Raw genomic sequence first — 23868 nt, 5'->3', positions numbered from 1 at the left:
GTCCGTGGAACTGCTCCGGCAGCTGTGGTAGCACCAGCACTGCAGTGGCTGTGGCCACGTGCCAATAAAACCTTATTTACAGACGGGTGGTGGGCTGCATTTGGCCCGCTTTCTGTCACGTGGCCGTCTTTCACTTAAAGGGACACATCTGCCCAATAAAGAGATTTAGGAAAGTAAAGGGCACAAAAATGGTTTGGCCCCACGGTTGAAAGAGCCGTGGTTGGTGTCTGATGAAGGGGCTTGGCCTTTTCCTAAAGATTTTTGTTCACGACAGGGCCTGACTGTACTTGTGAGCATGCGTGTTGTATTTCCTGAGGTCACAGGTCCGTCCCCAGGACGTTTCTGTCATCCCCCCAGTGTCCAGGACCGAGGGTTAGCAGCAGTGCTCGGCGCCATCGTGCGGGTCTGCCCACAGCCATCGAACAGCCTGCTTATGGTTCCTCCTGGGCACGCGTGGTCTCGTCGGTACCGAAAGGGAGGCCGGCTTTGTCCGGGCTTATCCCTTCCTCGGGTGAGGTCCCTGGGAGGAGACACTTGCCTCGAGTGACAGGAAGGGCCAGTGGCTGCGCCTCCCGCTCCAACGGGGCTGGCAGCTGGGGGCCTCGCCAGGCTGTGTGGGCAGCCGTGGGGGGCCGTTGCTCCCCTCTCTGCTGTCACTCCGGCAGTACAGGTTTTTCCTGAATTGAGGGGTGCACCACCGAACGCATTGTGCCAACTAAGGAAATTGGCGTGGACAGCTCCTGGGGCCATCTGTCAAGGGTTCTTTGAGGTGTATTTTGCAGGGCCATCGGCCCTACTGGACAGAAGCGTTGTCCGGGAAGCAGTTTCTGCTCACAAGTGGGGAGGGGCAGTAGCCCTCCTGTCCTGGCCCCAACTGTGCTGCTTCGCTGCTGGCGGCCAATGGTACCAGGGAACTGGCAAGGGGCCGCAGGGGCCGGGCCATGTCCAGACGGGTGAGTCTGGAACCAGGGTTGAGGACCGGGAGCTGTGGGTAATGGGCCCGTGCTGTGGGTGGGAGGCAGGCTGGGGGGAGGGGTGTCCCCTCCTGACAGTGCATCCCTCCCCACCTCCCCTCCCCCCAACCAGCTTCCTGCCTCTCGCCTTTACTTCCTCCTCTGTTCCCACATGGCCCTGCCTGGCACTAGTGGGACCGCCAGCCGCCCCGCCTTGGCTGGCTGGGGCAGGACAGGTGCCACTTGGCACCCTCGTGACTGAGCCTCACTCAGAACGGAGCCCCCCACGCGGTTCTGGCAGCTGGGGGCTGCGTGCCCTGGTGGCGGCTCGGGGGGCCCCCTGACCTCCTCCCCCACATTTGTGCCCATTTCTCATCAGAAACTAAGGACACAGCCAACTCCCTTCGAGAGTTCTCTCTCTGTGTGTGGCGGGTGCTGACGGGGGTGGGGGATGGCTGTGAACTTGGGGAGCTGGTGCGAGAGCGGCAGAAACTATCAGCTCGAGTGACTCCAGCAGATCCTTGAAAACGCCTGTCTCCGCAGGCTTGGTATGACAGGGGGAATGAAAACAAATAGTGCGACTTGCTGGCTGTCCTGAGGAGCCCTCTGTGAGCCCCTCCCGCCGCCTGCTCTGAGCCCCCTTCCGGGCCAGTCCCCCTCAGCTTGGAGCCTCCTCATGCTGGCCCAGCCCAGCGCCAAGAGACAGCAGCCTGATGCCCCGGTCACAGGGAGCTGGTGCTGAGGGCTGGGCTGTTGGGGATCTGCTTGGGCCCGGGAGGAGAAGCTCGGTCTTTCTGTCGGCCTCAGCACCCTTACCCCACCAGCTGGCAGCAGACAGAGCCGGTAGGTCGATGGCTCCTGCCCTCCCCTCACCCCAGCTCAGCTGCTCTGCCATGTCCTGAACTCCAGCAGCTGTCGCCCCCTCCCCGGGCCCACTGCTTACTCCCTGGGTGCCAGGGCTGCTCCAGAATCCTCCCCCCGGACCACTAGCCCCACTGCAGCCAGAGCCTGTGGACCGGGAGTGTGGCTCCGCCCAGCGGCTCCGTCCCCGAAGGCCAGCAGGGCTCGGGCCAGGTTCCAGGCCTCCCTACAGTGCTCCGACGAGCACATCCACGCGTCCCCCGCATCAGAGTGCACACAGGTGCTTTTTTTAATTACTCAAGGAAAAGCAATTGCACAGCCACTCCATACAAATCCCTTAAGTCGCTGTCAATGGGGACTCTGGGGAGGCCACGGCCGGGCAGGAATCTGAAACCCGGGCACCATCTGTGCTCCTGCCACTCCGAAGCCAAATTACCCCGCCAGACTGTCTCTCCTGTGCAGTTTTTCATTAAATGAATTGCGTTTGCTGGGAATCACTTGTCCATAAATATTCCCTCCTGCTCGGTGGCATGGTCAGGTTATCGTGGTCTCCAAGCCCGAGCTCCCCTTCTAGCTCCCGTGGGGTGGGTAGCCCGGGAGTGGGGGTGGGAGCTGCGGCCGCGGGACATTCCTCAGGACACTTCTCAGAGCCCCTCCCGCAGCCCTGCCGCACCCACCTCACACGGGGGTCCTCCATGGTCCCCGTTTCCGGGGCAGATGGGGCAGACGTGGAAAGGCTTGTCAGGGTAGGGAGCACAGTTGCTGGCGTCCAGTTACATCTTTTCCTTCTTGCCGTTTCCATTAAGAAAGTGACAGTAACAACGACACAGTTGTAAAGGAGAGTGAGACGCGTGCTTAAAATGGAAACATGTTTTAAGCTATGGTTTTGGAAATGGGCTTCTCCTAAGCCTGTTTCTTTGACAGGGAGGCAGAAAGAGGGCCTGAGAATGTTCTGAGCAGGCCGGCGTTCAAGGTTGGAGCTGCGGGGACCTCAGTGCAGGTGTCCCCGGGCGTGTCCCTGAAGGGTCACTGCCGAGAGGCCTCTGGGCAGCACTCACAGGACAGCATGTCCTGGGGATACGTGTCCCCATTAGGAGGCAAGGACTTTGTGCATTTTAGGCAAAGGTAGGAGGGCACCCCGGGGCCAAGACCACCTCCTGGGGTCCCCAAGGCCACCTGCTTCCAGGTGCTTTATCTTCCAGAGTCTAGACCAGTCTGCAAACAGGCCCTGGGCAGAATCAGACTCTTCCTCTGTTTTTGTGCATGAAGTTTTACTGGTATACTATTCGCTCCTGTATTATCTGTGGGGATTCTGAGCCCCAGCTGCGGAGTTGGGAGGTTGTGATGAGACCGGGCAGCTCACAAAGCTAAAAGTACTCCCTGCCTGGCCCTTTATGCCCGCTCTGCCCCAGACGAGCATCCCCTCAGTTTCTCTCCCTTTCTGCAGCAGGATGATTTTCCAGTCCCTGGTGTCATCCTGCGGGTAGGTCGGGAGACCAGGGCTGCCTGAGTTCTTCCTGCTGATGGACCGCTGGCTCACCGACTGGAGCCCAGCTTCTGGAATCTTTAGCTGGCTTTTCTGACCCACAACTTCCCGAAGGTGTCTCCAGGGTCCCTGGGACTCCTGTGTGCCTCCTGCATGGTGCCCGGCGCTGGGGGCCACCGCGGTGCAGTGGCCTGGAGGAGAGGCTCCAGGACGTGTGGGCTTGCGGGAGCTGTTCAGGGCACAAGAGGGATGGGCCTAGACAGCAGAAGTGGGGACAAGAGGGGCCCCATTTCAGTCTGTTCTCACCGTGCTTGTTTGCCCCATACTTGAAGCTCCCAAACGCAGAGGACCCTCCGGTCCAAGACAGCCTTACTCCAGGTCCCCCCGGTGCACTGTGCCACCCCCTTCCTCACCGGGCCACTTTCAGTCTGAGTTCTGGCCGCCCTGGGCCAGCCGCTGAGCCTCTGGGTCCTGGCTTCCTCTCCCTGAACCTGTGAGGCAGCGTCCGCGAGCAGGCATGTGTGTACCCTTGGGTGCCCCGCACCTTCCCGAAATCACTCGTTTCCTTTTTTGCTCTCAGCCTTTGGGGACTGACTGCTCCCCCATTCCTGACCCTTGAAATGACTGCTGTTAAGCGGTCTGCGTGCATTTTGACCTACTCGGGGGTACGTGTGTCGGACAGATGGCAGATTTTGGTTAGAGCCGACACACGGGCAGCTGGAGGTCGGACCCCTCCTGGCCTTGGGCTCCCGAGCTGTGTCCCTTTGCCTGACGACCCCCAAGTCCCCCGCAAAGGGTCTGCCGTCATTTCCCCAGGCTACATGCCGGGCCGGAGCTGTGACCCCACGGGGGTGGCCCGGAGGCTTCCACTAGAGGGCACGGCTTCGACTTGGGTCTCCACGGTCTGGAGGTAGAAGTTCTAGTAAGGGAAGAGGCCAGGGTGGGACTCACCCGCCTCTGTCGGGCTCACTGGTCACGGGCTTAGCAGATGTTCCCTGCACCGCCCCCCGCAGTGCACGTGCCGGAAGGACATGGTCAAGATCTCCATGGACGTGTTCGTGCGTATCCTGCAGCCGGAACGCTACGAGCTGTGGAAGCAAGGCAAGGACCTGACCGTGCTCGACCACACCCGGCCCACGGCCCTGAGCAGCCCGGAGCTGAGCACCTGGAGCGCCTCCCGGGCCTCGCTCAAGGCCAAGCTCCTGCGCAGGTGAGTTGCCTGGCTCTGGGGTGCCGCGAGTGACTGCTGCCCCAGCCACTCCCACGCTCCCCCTGGCTAGTGGCTCTGGGCTGTGCCCCACCCCCCTCCTCCTCCCTGCCCTCCCCACTCCTTCCCATCCTCCCCCTCCTCTTCCCCTCTTCATCCCCTCCTCTTCCCTTCCACCTCCCCCTCCCTCTCCTCCTCTCCCTTCCTCCTTTCTCTTTCTTTCCTTTCTCTCTTCCTCTCCTTCTGTCTCTCTTGCAAATGTGTTTCTCAGATCCCGACTTCCTGGAACATGGTCTGTGGGCCTGGGAGCAGGTGGTGTCTGTGTTGTCAGGGACTCGGGTCCCTTCCCATTCCGACATCACCGACTCCTGGGTGGCCAGCCCTTTGGCCCTTGGGCCACACAGTTTCCTCTCTGGGAGGATGCAGGTGGTCCCCCTCACTCTCGTGACAATCCTGGGCACAGGAGCCCTGTTTCGGCGTTGGGGGGTGCTCAGGTCCTTCCTTTCTTGGCTCCGAGCGATGGCAGGTCTCATGCTGGAGTCCATGTGGTGGCCACACCCCTGTCCTTTTTCGCTGGGGACACTATTTGGCGCTTCCAATATCCGGTTCTTCGGTTCGCGATTATGGCAGTGAGTGCAGAGTCTTGTCCCCCAGGGACGTCCTTTACACCGCCGTCATGGCTCGGAGGGCCCCTCTCTGCAGCGTGGACCCCACCAGGCCCCCGCCAGGCCCCCCCATTGCCGGTCGCTGGGCCGCATGCCTGGCATTGGGTGGGGGAGGAGAGGGCAAAGCGACAGCACCCTCTTGGCATGTCACCAAGGCTCTGGGGACGTGGGGGACAGTTCTGGGCTGAGGAGGAAATCAGCTTTGTGCCAGGAAGGAGAAACAGCCAGCAGCAGTGCCCAGCGGTGCCCTGGGACCCAGAACATCAGTCCACTGGATTCTGCGGGAACGCCCAGGCTCTCCGGATCTGAGCGCTCACAGACCCCGTTCTGCCGGATTCCCTCCTGGTGCCCAGAGAACATTCAGCACATCCTTGCCAGGCCCCCGGCCGTGAGCTGGAGCCTTGTGTGCGGGTCCTGATGGCTCACAGCTGCTCGACAGCGTGAAAGCTGCTGTGGACAGTAGACGTCCCATAAACCAGTGCGCGTGGCTGTCCCTAAAAACCTCATTCACAGACGCTGGAAGTGCAGTTTCATATCCTCTTCCCCTGCCACCGAGTAGGCTCGTTCTTGTCACTTTGTGAACCTTCAAAAGCAACGTCGCTGTCCTTAGCCTGTGGGCGCTGCCTCCTGCAGCCACGCGGTCACTTGCGGCCTTGTCTTGTCCCCGCTGGCTGTGGACGGTGTCTCAGGAGGCTGGGACAGAGCCCTCCTTCGGGAAGCCCCGTTGCTGGCACTCCCACGCCCTACAGGGACAAACGTCCTTGGACCCATTTCTGGAAAAAAACATCCTGGCTGAGGGGCCGTGACAGCCCAGAGCCTGCCCCTGACGGAGCTGTTCTTGCTACCCTGTGTCTGCGAATCCGCAAATCTTGGCCAGTCTCAGCCTCCCCACACGATTTCCCCACCCCTGGGGCCCCTGTCTCCAAGAATGTTCCTGAAAGCAGCTGCTCCTGACAGCCCTCATGGAGGTGAGTCTCTTTTCTTCTGCTTTCGTTATCTGTCCTTTTGATTTTTTGATTTTCTGCTCCCTGGTGCTGCTTGCGGAGAGCAGCTTCTGGGCGAGACCAGCCTTCAGCAGGGCGCGAGCAAGCTTGTGCAAGGCTCACTCCCAGGCCAGATGCACATTTGCATGACGGCAAATTGATTGTGGCTCAAGCCGAGTCGGTCCGCGGAGCGGGTGAGCAGTAAACAGGCGTCATACACCAGAAACGGATGGCATTGGAGGCGGTCTGAAGAGCCTGCCCAGAGGACAAGGGGACCCCAGCCGGCTGGCCCAGGACCTTCTCTGCCAGAGGAAGTGCCTTCTATGCCCTCCGCCTCGGCCACCCCATCGCTGCCACAGCCCCCTTGTCAGACACTCGTGCTTTCTGGAGCGTTCCGTCTTTATCTTTCTGACAAGAGGAGCTGTAGTAGCCAGCCAGGGGGACTGGATTATAAATCAGCCTTCTTCCCAGGGATAGCATGTTCTGGAAAGTCTTTAGTATGTAAAATATGGCTATTTGCCTTCTTTTTCTTTAAAGTTAGGGGTTGGGGGTCTTTCTCAGAAAAAGCCAAGCTGCCCTTGCCCCTCAGCCAGAGCTCAGTGACTCTCCCAAGTCCCATGTGACTCTCCAGGCCACGTGGCCTCCCGCCCTGACCAGCTGTGCCAGCTCCCCTGAGCCTCTGAAGGCTCGTTTTCAGGGAGGGGTGTCTCCCTGTGAGCACCTTGGCTTGGGCCGGGGGTGAGGGATGATGCCGGGTCTGTCTTTCCCCTTAGCCCTGGGGACTCCAGGGCCAGGTCATCTCTGGGAGGGCACATTCCGGGCTCTGTGGGAGGTGAAGGAGCAAGCACCCCTGACCCCCGCTTCAGTGCCAGGAGCACCCCCAGTTGGGACACCCGCAGCTGTCCCCAGACACTGTGTGATCTCCCATCCCAAGGGCATGGCGTTGGGGCGGCCGTCTCGTCTGCCTGCGGCGCTCCTCCAAACCTCCAGCCCCCCCGCGGCCCCTTCTCCTTCTCTGGGACCTGCAGCTTCTCCTCGGTCCTTGCTCAGACCAGCTCGGCCAGGTCCCCACCCCCAAAGGTTCAGTCTTCTGACAGCGCCCCCCGCCCCAACGTGGCCTCAAGCAGAAGTCAGGACTCGGCCTCTCCAGGAGACACGGTCTGTACCCTCATTGCTGCCTGCAGGTTAATCTTCCGCGCCAAAATCTGGTCGTGTGAATTGACCCCGCCCCATGACAAAGGCCACAAAGCTGTGAACTTCCCGCTTGTTGGTGTGCGGCTTCTTGGGTCCCGAGCACCTGGCAGACCCGTGCCTGGGCAGCTCAGTCCTCTGTGGGGTCTGGTGCCCAGCGCAGGCCAACATCTCCGTGCTCTTCCTCCCCCTGTTCTGAACAAGCAGCCCTTTTCCAGATGCACACGGGCTTTTCTTCTCCGCTCCTTGTCCCTTCTGACGAGGGCTTTGAGAAACGCCCCGCCTCGACCTCCCGTTCCAGCGGGTACGCGACCTGCCAGCCACACACCAGCCTCACAATACGCCCGAGCTGCCCCGTGCTGGCCATGCCCGGCTGTCCACAGACCGGACGGTGGAGGGGGCTGTGCTCCCTCTCAGGGACCCTTAGGTCTCCATCCCTCTGTAGCCTCTGCCAGCTCCTGCTGACCTTGACCCCCACCTGTCCCCCTGGGCCGCTCTCCACCCACCACCCTCTTGTCGCAATGGAAACAGGGAGCCCAGGTCCTGCCTCCCACCCCTCTGGTGCCTGCTAACCCACAGGTGTCCTGTCTCCCCTCTTCTCCCTGTGCCTGACACCCTGAGCCAGGCTAGAGATCATCACATGTCTGGGCCTGCTCCTGCCAGGGGCCCCCCGGCCCTGCTCCCAAGCCCTTCCCCACAGACATACCTCCTGGTCTCTGAGGATAAGCCCTGTGGCACCAGGGCCTGCCCACCCATGGTGGCCTGCCAAATGTGTCCTCCATTGTTCTTCCGAGAGCACACATGACCGTTTTTGAAGGTAGAATCCTTTCCTCACCGCTCAGCTGCTTGCCTCTGAGGGGAAAGGGGAGTGTGTCCCATGGAGCCGGCAGGGTTGGGCAGGGAGAAGGGCCTTGGGCACCGGGTTCATTGGATGCAGCGGCTGTGCTGGCCCCGGGGGCCTTGGCAGCCCCAGCTGCTCCCTGTGGACGCTACCTGAGCAGCGGCTGGTCCTGTGAGAGCTGCCACCTTGGGTGCTCTGGGCCCCGCAGGCTAGGGGCCACCCGGAGCCTGCCGCCTGGGCAGGGGTCCAAGAGGAGCCCCCCATGCTGCCTCTCCTGCTGCCCGAGGTCCAAAGACACCTGCTTCCACACTGAAAACATGAGCGTGGGTACTTGGACTCAGTCCCAGCCTTTGGTTCACAGGAACTTATGGCCGTGGCCGTAGTCAAGCATGGAGGGTAAAGTGTGTGGTTTTCTCCAGCCGCTCCTGAAACCCCACCATGACGACCATGCAGGAGTGGCCCAGAACAGCAGAGGGACGGCGACTGCTGAGCCATGTCTGCAGACTTGGACTGGAGGTGGGGGCCAAGTGAGCCCCACCTTTGCAGCACAGAGAGGAAGCTCGGATCCGAGGGTGCGCAGATAAGGAGCAGGCTTGCTCGGGCCGGGGACTCTGGAAAGGCCTGGGCGCCTCCAGGGCCGGGGACCAGAGGGGACTGGAGGCCAACTATGAGGCACAGCAGGGCTCAGCGTTCCCGCCGCCCCATCTCCAGCAGAAGATGGGGTGTGAGGCAGCATCTCCAACCAGAGAGAAGAACGCGGCCCATGAAGGAGCTTGTGTGGTGAAACGCCGGACACCTGGCCATGCGGGGGTCACTGGGGTGGGGTGCGCCTGCCGGTGAGAAGCCTGTGTTTGGGGAGAGCGGGTTCCAAGTGGACGGACAGGCGGGCTGGGGTCGGCTCGAGGAGTCTCCTAGGGCCGAGAGGTCGGGCGGAGGACAGGGAGATCACGCCATAGAGGCTCCCTGGGCAGCTGCGGCCTCTGCAAGGCGTTTTGGGAAGAGAGAAAAGAACGTTGGCTAGGACCCAAATGCTGCATTTCTGGGTTAAAAAGTCTGGCGCCGAGGATGAAAATGAGCCAATGCACGTGTCACTATGTGGTTTCACAGCTCAGGTTAAACAGAAGGTCCCAGAAGCTTCTGGAAGGAACAGCTACGTCACATAAAGAACAGGAGACCCTAAAGGCATCAGACTTAGGCTACAGGCTAACACACAAAGGAAAAGGCGCTCAGAAATCAGAAGAGAAATAATTTATAACCCAAAAGGAATTACCTAATCAAATTCCAAGCTAAACATGCAAAGGGACGAAGATCTTTCTAGACGCGTAAAGCCTCCGATTTCCCGTTCTTTGTGAGGAAGCTACTGGAGAATGTGCTCCAGCCAAACGAGGGCGTCAAGTGAGAAAGACGTCCTATCGAGGGACCGGATCCTGCACAGGGGCGTCCAAGGCAGTCTCAAGGGGGCAGGCCCCTGGGTGTCCCCGAGGACTGCGGGACGCCCTGCATCAGAGGCTGTGAGCTTGGACATGACTGGGAAGGCCAAGTGTCTAAGACGAGCCAGTTTCAGCTCCAGGAGGAGTGGGCGAGCAGCTCTGTCACTCACAGGTGAAGGACACCTGTGGAGTCGGGAAAAGGGAAGTCTGAGTGTCACTGCACTGACCGTGGTAGCAGTTGGGGGGAGAAGTGGGGAGCCTGGAGGCGGCAGGAGGGGTCACAGCCTTCCTTTCTGTGCTGCTGGCGGGGCAGGGACGCCTAGAAACAAATATGAGTGGGGGAGGTGGCCCATCTGGTGCGCTGGCCGGCGGCGGGGTGCGGGGGCGCTGCAGGGGGCCGCTCTGGCCGGATGCGGGACCCGGAGGTGCATGGTGGACGCCTCTTCCTGCCGCCCCGACAAACCAGCCACATTCTCCCGGCGCGTGTTTTCCCAAGACGGGTGTTTTCTTTGCGTGCTGACATTCGTCTTGCTCTCCCTGCTCTGCAGCAGGGGTGGCCTTCCACCTGTGTCTGTCCGCCTGGCTCCGCCCCATTCAGGGGGTCTCCACAGTAGCAGGACTGGCGGGGCTTGGGGTCTGGCCCTACGGCTGGAGCTGCCCAGAGCTCTGAGCCCCGTGGTGCTTCGGGGCCGAGGCAGGTCTGGGCTCTCTGGGACAGACAGGACTGCCCCTGGTCAGCCCTGCACGCGGTGGGCAGCATCCGAGGTGGCCTCCCGTTCCCGGGTCGGGGGGGGGGGGAGAGAAGGGGGGGCTGCAGGAAACCGCGGCCAGGTGAGTAGGCAGTAGGAGGACGCCTTTCTGCTGAGTGCTGCCTGGGGCCAGTGGGTGGGGGGGGGTTCACTCGTGGGTACCCTGCCCTGCAGCGTTCCCGGACCTGGAGAGATGATCCTCCTCGGGAGACAGCTGGTGACGCAAGCCAGCTGCGCTCTGCTGCTGTCCCGGGGCTTGCTACCACGTGGGGCCCGCGTTCCCCAAAGTCGCTCCACGTGGAGCCCCCCGTGGCTCGGCGGTGCTGGAGAGCGTTCCCCACCTCCTGGCTCCCATGCCCCCTCCTGCCTGGCTCCTTGCCCGCGCGTTCTCCTGCCCCGCACCCCCCCCCCCACAGTGACCTGTGCACGCCATGATGTGTGTGACGCCATGCTTCTGCCCATGACACTCCCTCCCCCGGAATGCTCCCTGCTTTCCGCCTTTTGTCATTGGAGTGGTTCATGTGCAAACATCACCCGGGGCTTGTCAGCCTGGCCTCGCCTGGGCTCAGGGGAGATGAGCAGCGGCAAGCCAGGGGGCCCTCAAGCAAGGCAGCTGAGCAGCGAGAAGGACCAGCAGCAGTTACCGTTAGGGGACAGTTAGGGGATCCCTCCCCCCCGCCAGGAGCCGGCAGGGGCAGACATGGGAGGTGATGAGGCAACTGTCAGGCCCCTGTGTCCTGGGACAGCAGGGCTGTCGTGGGCACCCCTGGGTGGGAGATGGCGGTCCTGGCGTCGGGAGCCCTCAAGGCCTCCCCAGGCCCCCACCTGACCCCAGTCACAAGGCCCTGCTTTGCTTGGTGACCTCTTGGTCCTTGGAGGTGCAGCTGCCATAGGAACCCCCATAGCGTCTCCATGTCCAGACTGACCTCAGTGGGGCCACACGGAGAGCCCCCAGGGGGCGGGAAGCCGCAGGCAGCGCCTCTTGGCTTTATTGACCCTCAGGGAGGAGAAAGGCTGTGGGTCTTGAGACGTGAGCCTGGGGTTTCACAGGGCTGTCACCCCAGCCCTGGAGGGTGCCGGTGACGTGTCTGAGGCAGGCTGCTCCACACCCCACCTCTGTCCCCTCCTTGGACAGTTCCCGAGGCTGGACAGGGAGGCCCGGGCCGCGGCTCTGCAGGGCCGTCCAGCCTGCCTGCTTTCCTTCCTTCCTTTTTACCGATTCCCCGGTTTGCGCTGAGAAGCCGTCGCCGAGCCTCCGGTGACTTCCCTCTTGGGGCTGAAGGCCGAGGGCCGCCCCCACATGCTTGCACCCCTGAGCGAGACCAGGCCCTGCTCCGGCGGCCGGCGAGTGAGGGACACGGAGCCTCGGGTCCGGGCAGGTGCCCCAGGCAAGGCCCTTAGACGAGGCACCCGGGGAGTCAGCAGAAGTGCTAGAGAAAAACTCCCTGACGTTTACATTCTAGACAAATTAGTCTGAAAGAAAACAGACACTGGAGAAAGACTGAGGAGGACAGAAAGGCCAGTCTAGAAAGGAAGAAAGAGCAGCCCAGGAGGCCGGGGCCGCCGTAAGTCCACCTCGCCCCTCTGCGCAGGCCTCTCCGGCTGCCCCCTGCCTCCACCCCCACAGAGGCTCCGAGCCGGCGTCCCCCGTCATCCCACCTCCCAGTCATCGGCACCTGCTCAGCCCCATGTGGCCCCTGGGCCTGTCCCCCCTCGACCTCCCCTACCCCCGAGACTGCACCCCCCACCATCCCACCTGCCGGCCGTTGGCACCCGCTCAACCCCATGCAGCCCCTGGGCTTGTCCCCGTCCACCTCCCTACCCCCGAGACAGCACCCCCCACCATCCCACCTCCCGGTCATCAGCACCCGCTCAGCCCTACGCGGCCCCTGAGCCTGTCCCCACTCCAGCTCCCCTACCCCCGAGGTAGCACCCCCCACTATCCCACCATCCCACCTCCCAGTCATTGGCACCCACTCAGCCCCCTGCGGCCTCTGGGCCTGTCTCCCCTCCAGCTCTCCTACCCCCGAGCCAGTACCCCCCATTATCCCACCTCTTGGTCATTGGCACCCACTCAACCCCATGCGGCCCCCGGGCTTGTCCCCGTCCACCTCCCTACCCCCGAGACAGCACCCCCCACCATCCCACCTCGCGGTCATCAGCACCTGCTCAGCCCTACGCGTGCGTCCCTTGGGCCTGTCACCCATCCAGCTCCCCTACCCCCAAGCCAGCACCCCCATCATCCCATGTCCTAGTCATTGGCACCCGCTCTGCCCCACACGGCCCCCGTGCCTGTCCCTCTTCCACCTCCCCTACCCCTGAGCCAAGCCTGCTGGCCCCGGCCCTGTGACTTTGGGGCCCCCTCTGGGGCTCTGTTCTGCCGGCTGGGTGGTGGGGCACACAGGAGGGACTTCTCCCAGTCATTTGACCTCCTATCTGATGGCCGTCCCTCTCCAGGTCCCACCGGAAAAGGAGCCAGCCCAAGAAGCCCAAGCCGGAAGACCCCAAGTTGCCAGGGGAAGGGGCCACTGGGGCCGCCCTCCTGGAGGAGCCTGGCGGCCTGAAGGAGGAGGCCTCGCAGGAGGCGGACCCCGAGGAGGAGGAGGAGGAGCCCCAGCCGACACTGCCGCAGGGTCGGGAGGCTGAGGCCACGGAAGGTCGGTGCTGGCTGGGGACCCCCTTCCTGACCCCGAGCCGCATCTCTGTGGCCACAGGGTCCCTGCTCTTAAGGGTCCGATGCAGTTGCTTCCTCGGCAGGGTGGGGTGTCTCCTAAAAACATACACTTGAGGGGTTGTTGTGAGAAGACCCTCCTCCCCCAGAAACTGAAGGCGGCCTGTCCCTGCCGCAGCTGCTGTGAGCGGGAGCCAGACGGGGGCACTGAAAGCGGCGTGCACCCCGGACGCTGGGAGCCCCGGACTCCGGTGCCAGCCACCGTCTGTTTCCCTGTGGGGAGGAGCGAGCTGGGCTGCCCCGCTATCCCGCTCCCGGGGGTGCCACCCGCATCCCCCCATCGCCTCCTACTGGGCTTCAGCTCGCAACGTCTGTATCTGGGGGGACACCAGCCCTCAGCCCATGACAGAGGCGACGCCCGTCCCCATGAGGGGGCACCCTGCTGTTTGCGGCCACATCAGCGGGCGGCTGGCTGGCATTCTGGGGAGCAGGAGGGACAGGGTCTCAGAAATGCCGACAGTCTGTGGCACCGCTGTTCTCATGTTCCCCGCTGACAGCTTCGCCTGCTCTCCTGCGTGCACATGGTAGGTGCTCCCCAGGGAGAAGGGGGGCAGGCTGGATGGCAGATCACCCTGGCAGCCGCAGCTCAGGCAGAGGTCACCAGAAGGTTCTGCCCCCGTCCTCAGTCTCCCTCCGGTTGGCTGGCTGTCGGGACACGTGAGCCCGGCACGGCTCTGCCAGTCTTGCGTTGGAATCCCACCGGGTGCATATGCATGCCCCGTGGCTGGTGTCAGAGATGATGCGACATCAAGGGGATCCTCCGTCCCAGGGCACAGTCTGGGGCTCAGAGGAGGTGCTGCTCAGCAGATAGGAGACACAGCTTCCTCCCAGGGCTGCGACGGTTCCCGTCCGCTGTCAGCGTACAGACCTCAGTACAGATGGGGGTGAAGGGTCTGAAGGAGAGGGATCAGCGGAGGCCAGGCTGCCCGACTGGACATCAGACTGGCTGTTGGGGCGCGGGAAGGATGGGGTCAAGCAGGTAGCAGAGATGGAGACCCCCATTCTCTCCCGGGGCGGGGCGGGGCGGGGCGGGGCGGGCACGGCGACTTTCAGACGGAGCCTCGAATGGCCCAGCGCGCACACCCGCTCCACGCACACCTGCTCCGCGCACACCCGCTCCGTCCGTTTATTTCAAGTCAGAACACGCCCAGCCGGATGGTGCACGGTTCAAGGGCACTGGAGTCCGCGGAGGCAGCCGTCCCCAAGGCCCCCCGGGCTGCGGGCCTCCACTGCAGGACTTCGTGGCCTCCCCGCTCTGGAGGCCAGAAGCCCAAGTTCCAGGGTTAGGACCTCACAACGGGAATTTGGGGCGCACAGGGAGAAAGCAGGGCTGAAGTCGGTGGAGGAAGCCCAGCGGTGCCTTCCTCCGGCCTGGCTGCCGCAGGTGGGGGTGGGGGGCAGCTGGGAGGCACGTGTCCGGGGGGGGCACATGGTGTTCCCGAGCAATGGGCCTCTAGGCCCTGCACCCCTGTCCTGTGTGCCCTGAGACCTAAGGAATCCCCGTGATCAGACACCTGTCCGGACAGACGAGGCCGGTGGCTGGAGCCTGGGCCGTGTTGGGCAAATCGTAATTTCTCTGAGCTGGGCTCGGGGGCCAGAGCCTGGTGTCTCATCAGGTGTTTGCATTTGACCCTGGAGGCCATGGAGCCACAGGGAGAGGGAGAGGGGAACGTGTGATGTGGCCTGTGGGGGGCTCTGGCCCGAGGAGTTGGGAGACTCGGCGGAGGTGGCGAGGACCACAGTGGTGAGTGACCTGCCCTGGCCTGGGCGGGCACTGTGGGCTGGGTCGAATGAGAGACCTCCTCCCTGATGCCAGGGCATACAGTCAGGCTGGCGGAGGGACAGGCTGCCTGGGGGGGGGGAGGAAACTGGGTTTTCGCTGGACATGGCTGTTTGCCTGAGTAGGAACAGCTCACTGGGGCCCAGCTGGGAGCCCAAGGGGACTCCTCGGCTGAGTGGTTCAGGTGTTCACGAGCGATGAAGGTGTCCGTGGGGCCCTTCTGGGGAGCGTGGAAAGGAGACCTCACGGCCAGTGCCGTCTCTGCTCCCTCCTGAGCGGACTGGCCTGAGGCTGGCCGGGAGAGCAGCACACTCGGTGCCTGCTCATGCACCCTGCGCTTACCCAACTGCTCAGCCACGGAGTCATGCTTGCTTTTGTTCACGTAATCTTAATGAGTCTTTACCCAAACCCACTGACTCTTTAATAAAGATAACTGCTTCTCACCCACAGCCCCTCCCCCCGCCTGGGGCTTCCCCGGCTCCTGGCTGCCTGTGCCCAGTCCCGTCCTGGGGACGCCAGGGGCCTGGTCTCCCCGAGTCTCAGGATTCCGAGGGAGAGCTGCCCTGTCGAGGCCCCTTTCCCAGGGAACTATCTTCCCCACGTCTGCAGCCCCTCCCTGTCCTCTCCCCACCAGTCTCACCCTGGGACCCTGTCAGCGCCTCGGGGCACATGTACCCCAGGGAGGGCGGGGTGGTGTCTGCTCGGGGCTGGCACACTCCCCCGTTCCAGACACGCCACCCCTGCCCCACGCCAGGGCCTGGAGGAAGGAGGATTGGGGGTATGTGGCCCCTTTAGAGCAGAAGCGCTCCTTCTGGGCTGTCGGATGTGGCGGCCACAGCCCGTGCCAAGGGCAGAAGCGTCCTCTGAGCCATCCTCCAGCCACTGGAGGGGAGGTCACTGAATTCATGGAATAAACAAGTACTCACAGTCAGGGGTGACAGCAGATACAAGTCCGGGGCGAGTGGAAAATTTTAAAGTGCTTTCCAGGTTTCCTTTAATACCTGCTTGATGTCCCTGAAAGCTCGAAGCGCTGAGGGTCACGTTGTGCGAGCAGTGGGACCTTTTGTTTGGAGTTTGCTCAGTGACAGCAGTGAATGCCATCTCCGCGCCACGTGTAGGTGCCTGCTGCTCTGTACCAGACGGCGCCGGGACTGACTGTCCCCGGGAGGAAGCTTCCTCAGGGCTGCCTGGGGCTGGGGTCGCTGCTGGGGTCCCTGCCCTGCTCCCACGGCCGGGTGGTCTAGGAAGAGCCCTGCGGCTCCTGGACCAGCAAACTCCGCCCACCCCCACCGTGGACCTCGGGGGTCCCAAACCCAAGAGCAGAATGGCAGCCCGTGGCCGTCCTGGTTCTCTGGGCCATCTGGGGTTCCCTCCTCCTGGAGGGTCATGGCCATCTCAGGGGAACTCAGCCACCTGCTGTGGCTCGGTACAGCCACGGTCCCTTCTCGGAGCGGGGACAGCGCTGGGTCCTGGGAGTGCTGGTTTCATACTGCACTGTCGTCCCTCCCGGGTCGGGCACGCGTGCAACGAGGGACCCCACCCCGTGGGCCAGACGGGCTCTAGACCCTGGGCCGTGTCCTCTCAGGGCCTCAAGGTTGGCCCAGTCCCCAGGGCTCAGGGAGGGAGTGCCGGGGCTCCCCACAGTGATGGAGCCGCAGGGGTCAGGACTGGCCTGACGCCGTGATGTGTGTTTGGGTGCCCCAGCCGGCAGGGGGTGGAGGCTGGGCCCGAGTGTGTGAGGGGCTCTGCGTTACGCTTGCACACTTGTCCGGTCACACAGGACACATGTCCCCAGCATAGTTCGGCTAGGCCTCAGGCCTCAGTTGACCATGGGCATGCCTGCCTCGGGCTTTGTGCAGGACGAGGGTGGCATCCGTGGGAATGGCTGGGACTCTGGGGATCAGGACTGGCTCTCCCGGCTGGGGGAGGTCTCTGAAGTGGGCAGCAACTCGGGGTGGCTCCCCAGCCCTCCTTCCACGGCAGCAGCCCCGCGGACATTGAGCTCAGGGGCGTGGACCTTCCAGATGCTCTCGTGCACTCCCGTTGGTGAACTTGGGGGCCGTACAGGTGTGCTCCCCAGCCGAGTAGGCCTTTCAGATCTAAAGCTGGGAGGATGGGTGCTTGGCTCTGACTTAGCCCACTCTTCCAAAAACCTGCCAGAAGAGCCTCCGCTTGGAGGGGAAGTCCCTCCCATTCTTGGTGGCGGGGAGAGGCTCACGTGCTGGGGAGACCCCTGGCTGGGACCGTCAGCCCCATCTATGTGGCTGTCACCTGCTCCGTTTCAAGGTTCCCTGAGGCCCAGGCATGTGAGGGGCTCGAGAGAGTCCCATGGGTGAGGCCCCTGCCCTGGGCCTGTGGCGGTCCCCAGGTCAAGGACAGAGCGCCAAGCACCCAGGTGTCATTCCTGGTCGCTGGCTTGTCCCCTAAAACAGTGCTCTGGGTGTGCATCCCCGTGGTTTGCCAGAGCCCAGGGGCCTGGCATGTTCCCTTTTGCCAGCAGAGCCTTTTGCTGGGGAGCGAACCGACAGTGAGTCGGTCCCACTGTCCTCAGGCAGGGTCAGTGCTCAGTGTGATTTCCATTCGAGAGGTCGGCCGGATCAGGGCTGAGGGAGTATAGAGTTTCCTCAGAGAACAAAGCTGTTGATCAGAAAGTACCATTTACACAATAGGGCAGGCCCGTTGCCCTTTCCATAAATTAGTAGAACAACTGACGTGACGTGCCTCGCCACTGCCACCGGCCCGTGAGGCTGATGTCCTGGGGCCCCCCGCCATCCCTCCCCACCTCTCCCCTCCACGTCCCCCCTCTGACATCATGTCTCTCCCCCGACCTCGTGCAACAGCTCCCCAACATCTCCCTGCTCTGTCTCTTCCCCGGTCCCATCTCTTTCCCCCAATGCCTCTCCCTCCGACATCTCCTCCCCACCTCTGCATCCCCCTCCAGCACGCACTCCCCTCTCCCACATCCACAGGCTACCTTTCGCTGCAGGGGCCCGCCGAGCCCAGCATCTGGAGGGCAGAAGTGGTTTTGTCTGTGGAGCAGAGCGTCTGGTAGGGGCTTGCCTCAGCCAGATCACCGTTCCTGGGGTGCAGGTGGCAGCGGCCGGGGCTAGGGAGCAGTCGGGCCTCCTCCAGGTGGAGCAGGGTGATGGGTGGGGCAAGGAGTGCCGCAGGCCCCTGTGATGCTCAGGACCTGGGGCATGAGCCAGGCCAGGGCGGGCATCCCCTTGTACTTAGGACCAGTGGAACCTCTTGAGAAACACGGGATGTGTGCTGGCCGAAGACAGGAGGAAGATGAGGGGCAGTGGGGAGAGGCGGGAAGGGCCAGGGGCCTGGCCCAGAGCCTCGGCAGGCTGACCAACTTATCCCGGGTTCTCAGGAAGCCCTCGGCCCCGGGCAGACCAGATGGTCTCTGCTTCCATGACGTCTCTCCCCTGAGAAGCTGGGACACACGCGAGGGCCTGAGCCAGCGTGCCCATTTTCCAGTGTGGCAGGCCAGGCCCGAGGCTCCAGGGGAGACTGTGTTCCCGTCTTCTCCAGTTTCCGGGGGCGGCGCATCCTCCACTCGCAGCCCCTTCTCCATCATCAGAGCCTGCGGCACCACTGTGACCCTCCCCCTGACCGCAGCCGGCAAGAAGCCCAGGCTTCTATGGATCCGAATCCCCTTTAGTGCACTGGGCGCATTGGGGCCCCCTCTCGGGCCGAGATCCTCGGCCACGTCTGCAGAGTCTCTGCTGCTTTTCGCAGTCGGGAGCTGGGACCGGGGCCTGTCTGGGGCCCAAAATTCTGCCCGACATACCGTAGCACGTTCACTTGCGCCGGATGTCCTGGCCCCGAGTTAGGATGCCGCTGCAGCCACGCCTCCCTCCCTGACCTGCCCAATCGGGGACCCCCCAGCGGCGGCCCTCTGCGGTGGCCTCCAGGCCCGTCCAGCTCCTGCGCTCTGCTCAGGTGTCCACTTCTGCACGTTTGCTGGTCAAGGTGGCACTTTCTAAAAATGGCGCGGGCTGCACGCAGGAACCCTGGAAACATACAGAGCCCGGATCCCATCTTCCGTTTGCCACACTCCCCAGGAAGGACGCTGGGGGTGAGCCCTGCACCCCCCCACCCCGGTCAGGAGCCCAGAAGCACAGAGCAGCTCTTCCCGGCTGCCTTCTCACTCCTTGTTCCAGAAGGCCCTCAGAGCAGCTGGCGGAAGCAGGACGGGGGCCAGGGGCTGCCCTGAGGCTTGGGTGTGGGTGGTCTCCAGCCGCCCGGCAGGGGGACACAGGGGGACGTGGTAGCCGTTTGAACTTGCTGGAAGCGTGTGTTTGGGGGGGAGAGCCACTTCTTGCTTTGGCCGGTGGGGTGGGGGGCTCTCAGGAGAGTGCGCAGCTGCGGGCTGCACCTCCGACCTGTCTTTCCTCTCTCTCCACAGAAGATGGGAGGGGCAGGCTGCGGCCGGCCAAGGCCAGGAGCGACAGGAAGAAGAAGAGCTATGGTCCTCCGCACCCCCACCACCCCCTCTTGCCCCAGCTGCCGCTGCCCCCACCCACCCAGTTCCCCGCCGAGGAGGTGCCCCGGCCGCTGCCCCAGCTGGAGCCCCCGGTACTGGCCCCGGGCCCCGCGCCCGCTGAGGAGAACCCCCTGCCGCCACCTCTCAACGTCGTGCCCCCCGAGGCACCTGGCGAAGAGCCAGAGGTGAAGCCGCGCCCCATCATCCCCATGCTGTATGTGGTGCCGCGGCCCGGCACGGCGTGTGACAAGGGCCGCGTGTCCTGCCAGCAGGCCTTTGAGCACTTTGCCCAGAGGGGCCCCACCTGGAAGGAACAGGCGGCCCCCATGGAGCTGACGGGTCCCGAGGAGGAGAGCGGAGCCGGCGAGGTACAGGTAGGGGGGCTGTCGGCAGGGGGCCCTCGGGCTCGAGGGTCCTCTCTGCCCCGTGCTCCCACCCTGGCCCTGCTCATCGGAAATGGCCCCTGCGGCTCCCGGCCATCCCCTTTCCAGGGGCCTCACCCCTGCGGGCGGGGACACAGGCCTCTGGCTTTGTCCTGATGGGGCGGGCTCCACGGTGCCTCGCAGCCGGGCCCGCTGCACACGCTGCCTCCTCTGCTTCCAGGCCCCGTCCACGTTTTCCAAACTGAAGATGGAGATCAAGAAGAGCCGGCGTCACCCCCTGGGCAAGCCGCCCGCCCGCTCCCCACTGACCGTGGTCAAGCAGGAGGCCTCGAGTGACGAGGGTGAGGCCCCCAGACCCCCTCCCCCTGCAGGACGCCTGACCCAGTGGCCCCTGCTCGGCCTGCAGTGCTTCCTGCAGCCATGCCCCGGCCGCCCTGCAGAGACACCCCAGGGCATGACCCCCATCTTGGGGGCTCCGCTTCCCACCTTGGGGTGTTTGCTTTGCTCTGGTGCCCCGGCCTGAAATGGACACCATGACCTGTTGGGGGCTCAAACCACAGCCTGCTGCCCGGAGCCCAAGACCACAGGTGCCATTTACCTTTGTGTGCCTCAGTTTCCCTGTCTGGAAGATGGGGGCTGCCGGTCCTGTGAGGCATCCTGCCGGGAAGGCGCGCCTCATGGTGGCGAGCCCACGGCGGGTGCCGGGAATGCCAGGTCGGGTTGTCGTGCGCAGCTGTTCGTGCCTGTGCTCTGGCCACGCCCCTGCTCTCATGTTCTGTGAGAACCTCTCCCGTCCCCGCCGGAAGCCCCCTGCCCCAGGCCTGGGCTGGCCTCCGCCTGCTCCCGTGGGCCCTGTGCGTCTGCGTCCCTAGCTGGCCCCTGGGCGGGCGAGGATCCTGCCTTCTCTCACGGGCTTGGGATCTGCTGGGGTGCTGGGTGCTGAGGAGGCCCCCGGGGCGCTACAGAGCGGGCCAGCGAGCAAGGGAGCTGAAGGATGTGCCTGTGCCCTGCGTGCCGGTTGCACCCCTGCATCGGGCTTTGAGAAGTGACTTGGGGTTTGAGAATCGCGGGGCTGGGTGGGTGTGAGGACTGCCCCACGGACGCGTCCTGGCTCTGCGATCCGGGCCCATGTGTGGGAGCAGCAGGGCAGCTGCCCCCCGAGCCGCGCATGACCTGACCTGGGGCCCGGCCGCCTGCTCGCCTGGGCTCTTCCCGGTGGTCCTAGCTGTCCGTGGGGGAGGTTGAACAAAGGCGATGCGGAGCTGGGGCCGGGATGCTGCTGAGAGCCGAGCCACGGCCTCTTGCAGAAAGCCTGCTAAGCCAGCTTGCTTTCCGTGTACGCTGCCTGTGGAATTTGCATGTCGTCTGGACAGCTCCTTTCATTCTGAATCGGCTTTGAGGGCTAGGGTGAAGAGGGGTTCGGGAGGCGCCTGGGATCTGCAGGGCCAGAGCCCCAAGAGGAGGGGGGGCTCGCGGGAGGGCCAGACGTGCCGGAGCCCTGCAGGCAGCTAAAGGCTGTTGGCGTTGTTTCCAGAAGGTGCCAGAAGGTGCCTCTGAGGCCTCCCACACCCCCACTCCGTGGGCCCCTTGGGTGAAGCCGTGGCTCTTCTCTGTGAGACCCCCGGGAGCCCCAGAGCCCAGCGTGTGTCATGTGATCTTTGGTGACAGAAGGCAGGCTAGCAGCTCTTGTCACCTGCAGGGGGCCTAGGCCTGTGTGGGGCCTCCTCCGGCAGAGCAGTCTTGGCCCTTGAGTCTGGCCCAGCCCCTCGGGGCGTAGAAGATCTGCACGCCCATCCCCAGGGGTCTGCGCTGACCGCCGCCTCCCTCTCGGGTGTCCTGGTTCCCACACCCGGGAGTCAGGGCTTCTCCCCACCATGCCTTGCCGGCCCGGCAGCTGTGAAGGTTGGGGCCTCAGGAGTGAGCACCCCACTTCTCGGGGTGCTCAGCCCCATGTCCTCAGGAAACACAGCAGCGGGACTTGAGGACATTGGGGCATGGCTGGCTGGGACGTGAGACCAGCCACGGTGGCAAGCAGCAGGCGAGGTGGGGGGTCGTCTTGTTTGTGGCAGTCCCCGCGTGTGCTGGAGTGACACTGCCCCCCCCCCCCGGCTGTGCTCCTCTCTTGGCTCTGTTGAGGTCGGGGACCTGTCACCACCGATGCTCGCAGCAGGACCGGGCCGCAGGGCAGGGAAGGAAGGTTCCTCTGGGCGTCCAGCCATGCCGAGGTTTTTCTCCGCCCTCTCCCACCCTCCTGTTTTCCTCTAGAAGCCTTCCCTTTCTCCGGGGAGGAGGACATGAGTGACCCCGAGGCCTTGAGGCCTTTGCTCTCCCTGCAGTGGAGGAACAAGGCTGCCAGTTTCCAGGCCGAGAGGAAGTTCAATGCCGCGGCCGCGCTGACCGAGCCCTTCTGCGCCATCTGCACCCTCTTCTACCCCTACAGCCAGGTGGGTGCAGGGCAGCTGCGGGGCGGGCGGTGGAGACCGAGAACACAGGTGGCCGAGGTGTGGGGGGCAATGGGCGGAAGCCCTGGGCATTTGGGGGCACATGAAGCTGAAGGCAGGTGGGGAGAGCCCGGTATCTTGCGTTTTAGCAGGAAGGGACTTCTCAGTGGGCCTGGAAGTGGGGCCTTGGGCGGCCAGGAGCAGCATGGGGCTGGCCACGGTGGGCCCAGCTGAGAGGCGGAGCGGGGGTGGGGTGGGGGGTCAGGGCAAGCGCCCTAACACCACCCAGGAGCCCCAGGGCACCTCTGGTGAGCCCGGTACTTGTTCTCAGCGGGGCCCCACTCTGTCCCGTTTCTCAAGTCAGGGACCTGGGCTCTCCCCGCTCTCTGTCTCAAGCCGTCATCCACCAGATCCTTCCCCCTTAACCTCTGGTTCCTCCCTGCAGCCCCCCACCGCCCCCCCATGACTTGTCTTCTAGCTCTTTTCTCCCTCCCCTGCCCTGGCAGGAGACTTTCCTGTTGGTGCCCCACTGAGCCCTGGGCACATGTTCGGGAGGCCACACCAGCCATGTGGTCCCTGGCTGGAAACTCCACCAGGCTTACCACGGGCCTCAGAATCAGTATGTCCCCAAGGCCTTCCTCTGCCCTGGGATCTGGCCCCGCAACCCCACCCCCCCACACACAGTGACAGTGTGCTCCCTCCTGACCCCCAGGGTCCCAACCACCCACCCCCTCAGCCCCCTGCCTTGCCAGACAGATTTCTGTTCATTCTTTAAGTCTGCTCAGCTGTCGCCTCTTCCATGAAGCCTTCCTGGACCTGCTGTCTCCGGGCACACCGCCCTCTCCAGGCTCTCCCGCCCACCTCTGCTCTTGCTCCCATTCTCTCTGTTTATAAGCCCCTCGACTGTGAGTCCCTGGAGGACAGGACTCAGTCTCCAGGCTCCTAGCCCAGTGCCCACTTAGCTGAGTCACCCCGAGGTCTGTGCCCCGTGCCGAGGGCAGCGTGCTTGTCCTAAGGACCCTGCTGCTTCACGCTGCGTGGGGTACCGTCTCCATGCAGACAGGACAGAACAGTTGCCTTCTCTAGGCGTGACCCCCTTTAGTGCTGCTGGCAGTCAGGGTGCTGGGGACTCCGGCCTGAGATACGAATTTCCTTGAGTCCAGTGGCTCAGTTTCATGTGCCCACAGTCCAGTGTGGGTTTCTGCTGTCAAAGCTCTCAGAGTCAGGGACCAGGCCTCACTTGCCCCATGAAGGGGACAAACGTCGTGCCTGGGCATTCTGCCTGATGGGGAACCAGCCGTACCCTTAACCCCAGATGCCAGGCAGGGCGCCTCCAGCAGGGCTCTCCCCTCCCGGCTCAGGAGCAGTGCAGCTGCTCCTCTGGGGGTGTCGAGACGGGCCTGGAGGGTGCGGGACCTGGGTGCCGCGGGCAGGACGTTTTCATCATGATCTCTTCATGAGATGGGATCTGGGGGCTTAGTGAGGCCTTTACGGGACATATATCAGAGTTGGAGAGAATCCTCTGTATAGATTCACAGGTGAAACAGTGTCAGTCATGGTCAGGATCACAAGAACACACGGAGCAGGGGTGAGGGGCGGGCTGGGGGCCACTGGTCTTGTGGGCCGGCTGGGCTGTAGAACACACAGGAGCAGACCTCTGAATGTTCTGGCAGTG

The 23868-nt window shown here is 63.6% G+C and overlaps 1 protein-coding gene across 2 annotated transcripts in view; it reads left to right on the top strand.

Moving 5' to 3' along the window:
* Positions 1 to 23868, top strand: part of LOC111161727 (lysine demethylase 4B) — a 98445-nt gene that overhangs the window by 63380 nt on the left and 11197 nt on the right. The window contains exons 9-14 of one of the 2 annotated variants that reach the window (XM_022525606.1): positions 4314 to 4510; positions 11830 to 11931; positions 12824 to 13023; positions 19292 to 19773; positions 19973 to 20093; positions 22018 to 22196. In XM_022525606.1, coding sequence (XP_022381314.1) covers positions 4314 to 4510; positions 11830 to 11931; positions 12824 to 13023; positions 19292 to 19773; positions 19973 to 20093; positions 22018 to 22196 — 1281 coding nt within the window. The remainder of the gene's footprint in view (positions 1 to 4313; positions 4511 to 11829; positions 11932 to 12823; positions 13024 to 19291; positions 19774 to 19972; positions 20094 to 22017; positions 22197 to 23868) is intronic. The other variant, XM_022525607.1, reaches the window with a different exon arrangement.

The sequence above is a fragment of the Enhydra lutris genome, unplaced genomic scaffold (genome assembly GCF_002288905.1).
Source record: "Enhydra lutris kenyoni isolate GAN:26980312 unplaced genomic scaffold, ASM228890v2 scaffoldscaffold86, whole genome shotgun sequence".
Taxonomy (NCBI): Eukaryota; Metazoa; Chordata; class Mammalia; order Carnivora; family Mustelidae; genus Enhydra; species Enhydra lutris.
The sequence above is the reverse complement of the archived record's forward strand: the minus strand, read 5'-3'. Positions and strand labels throughout refer to the sequence as shown.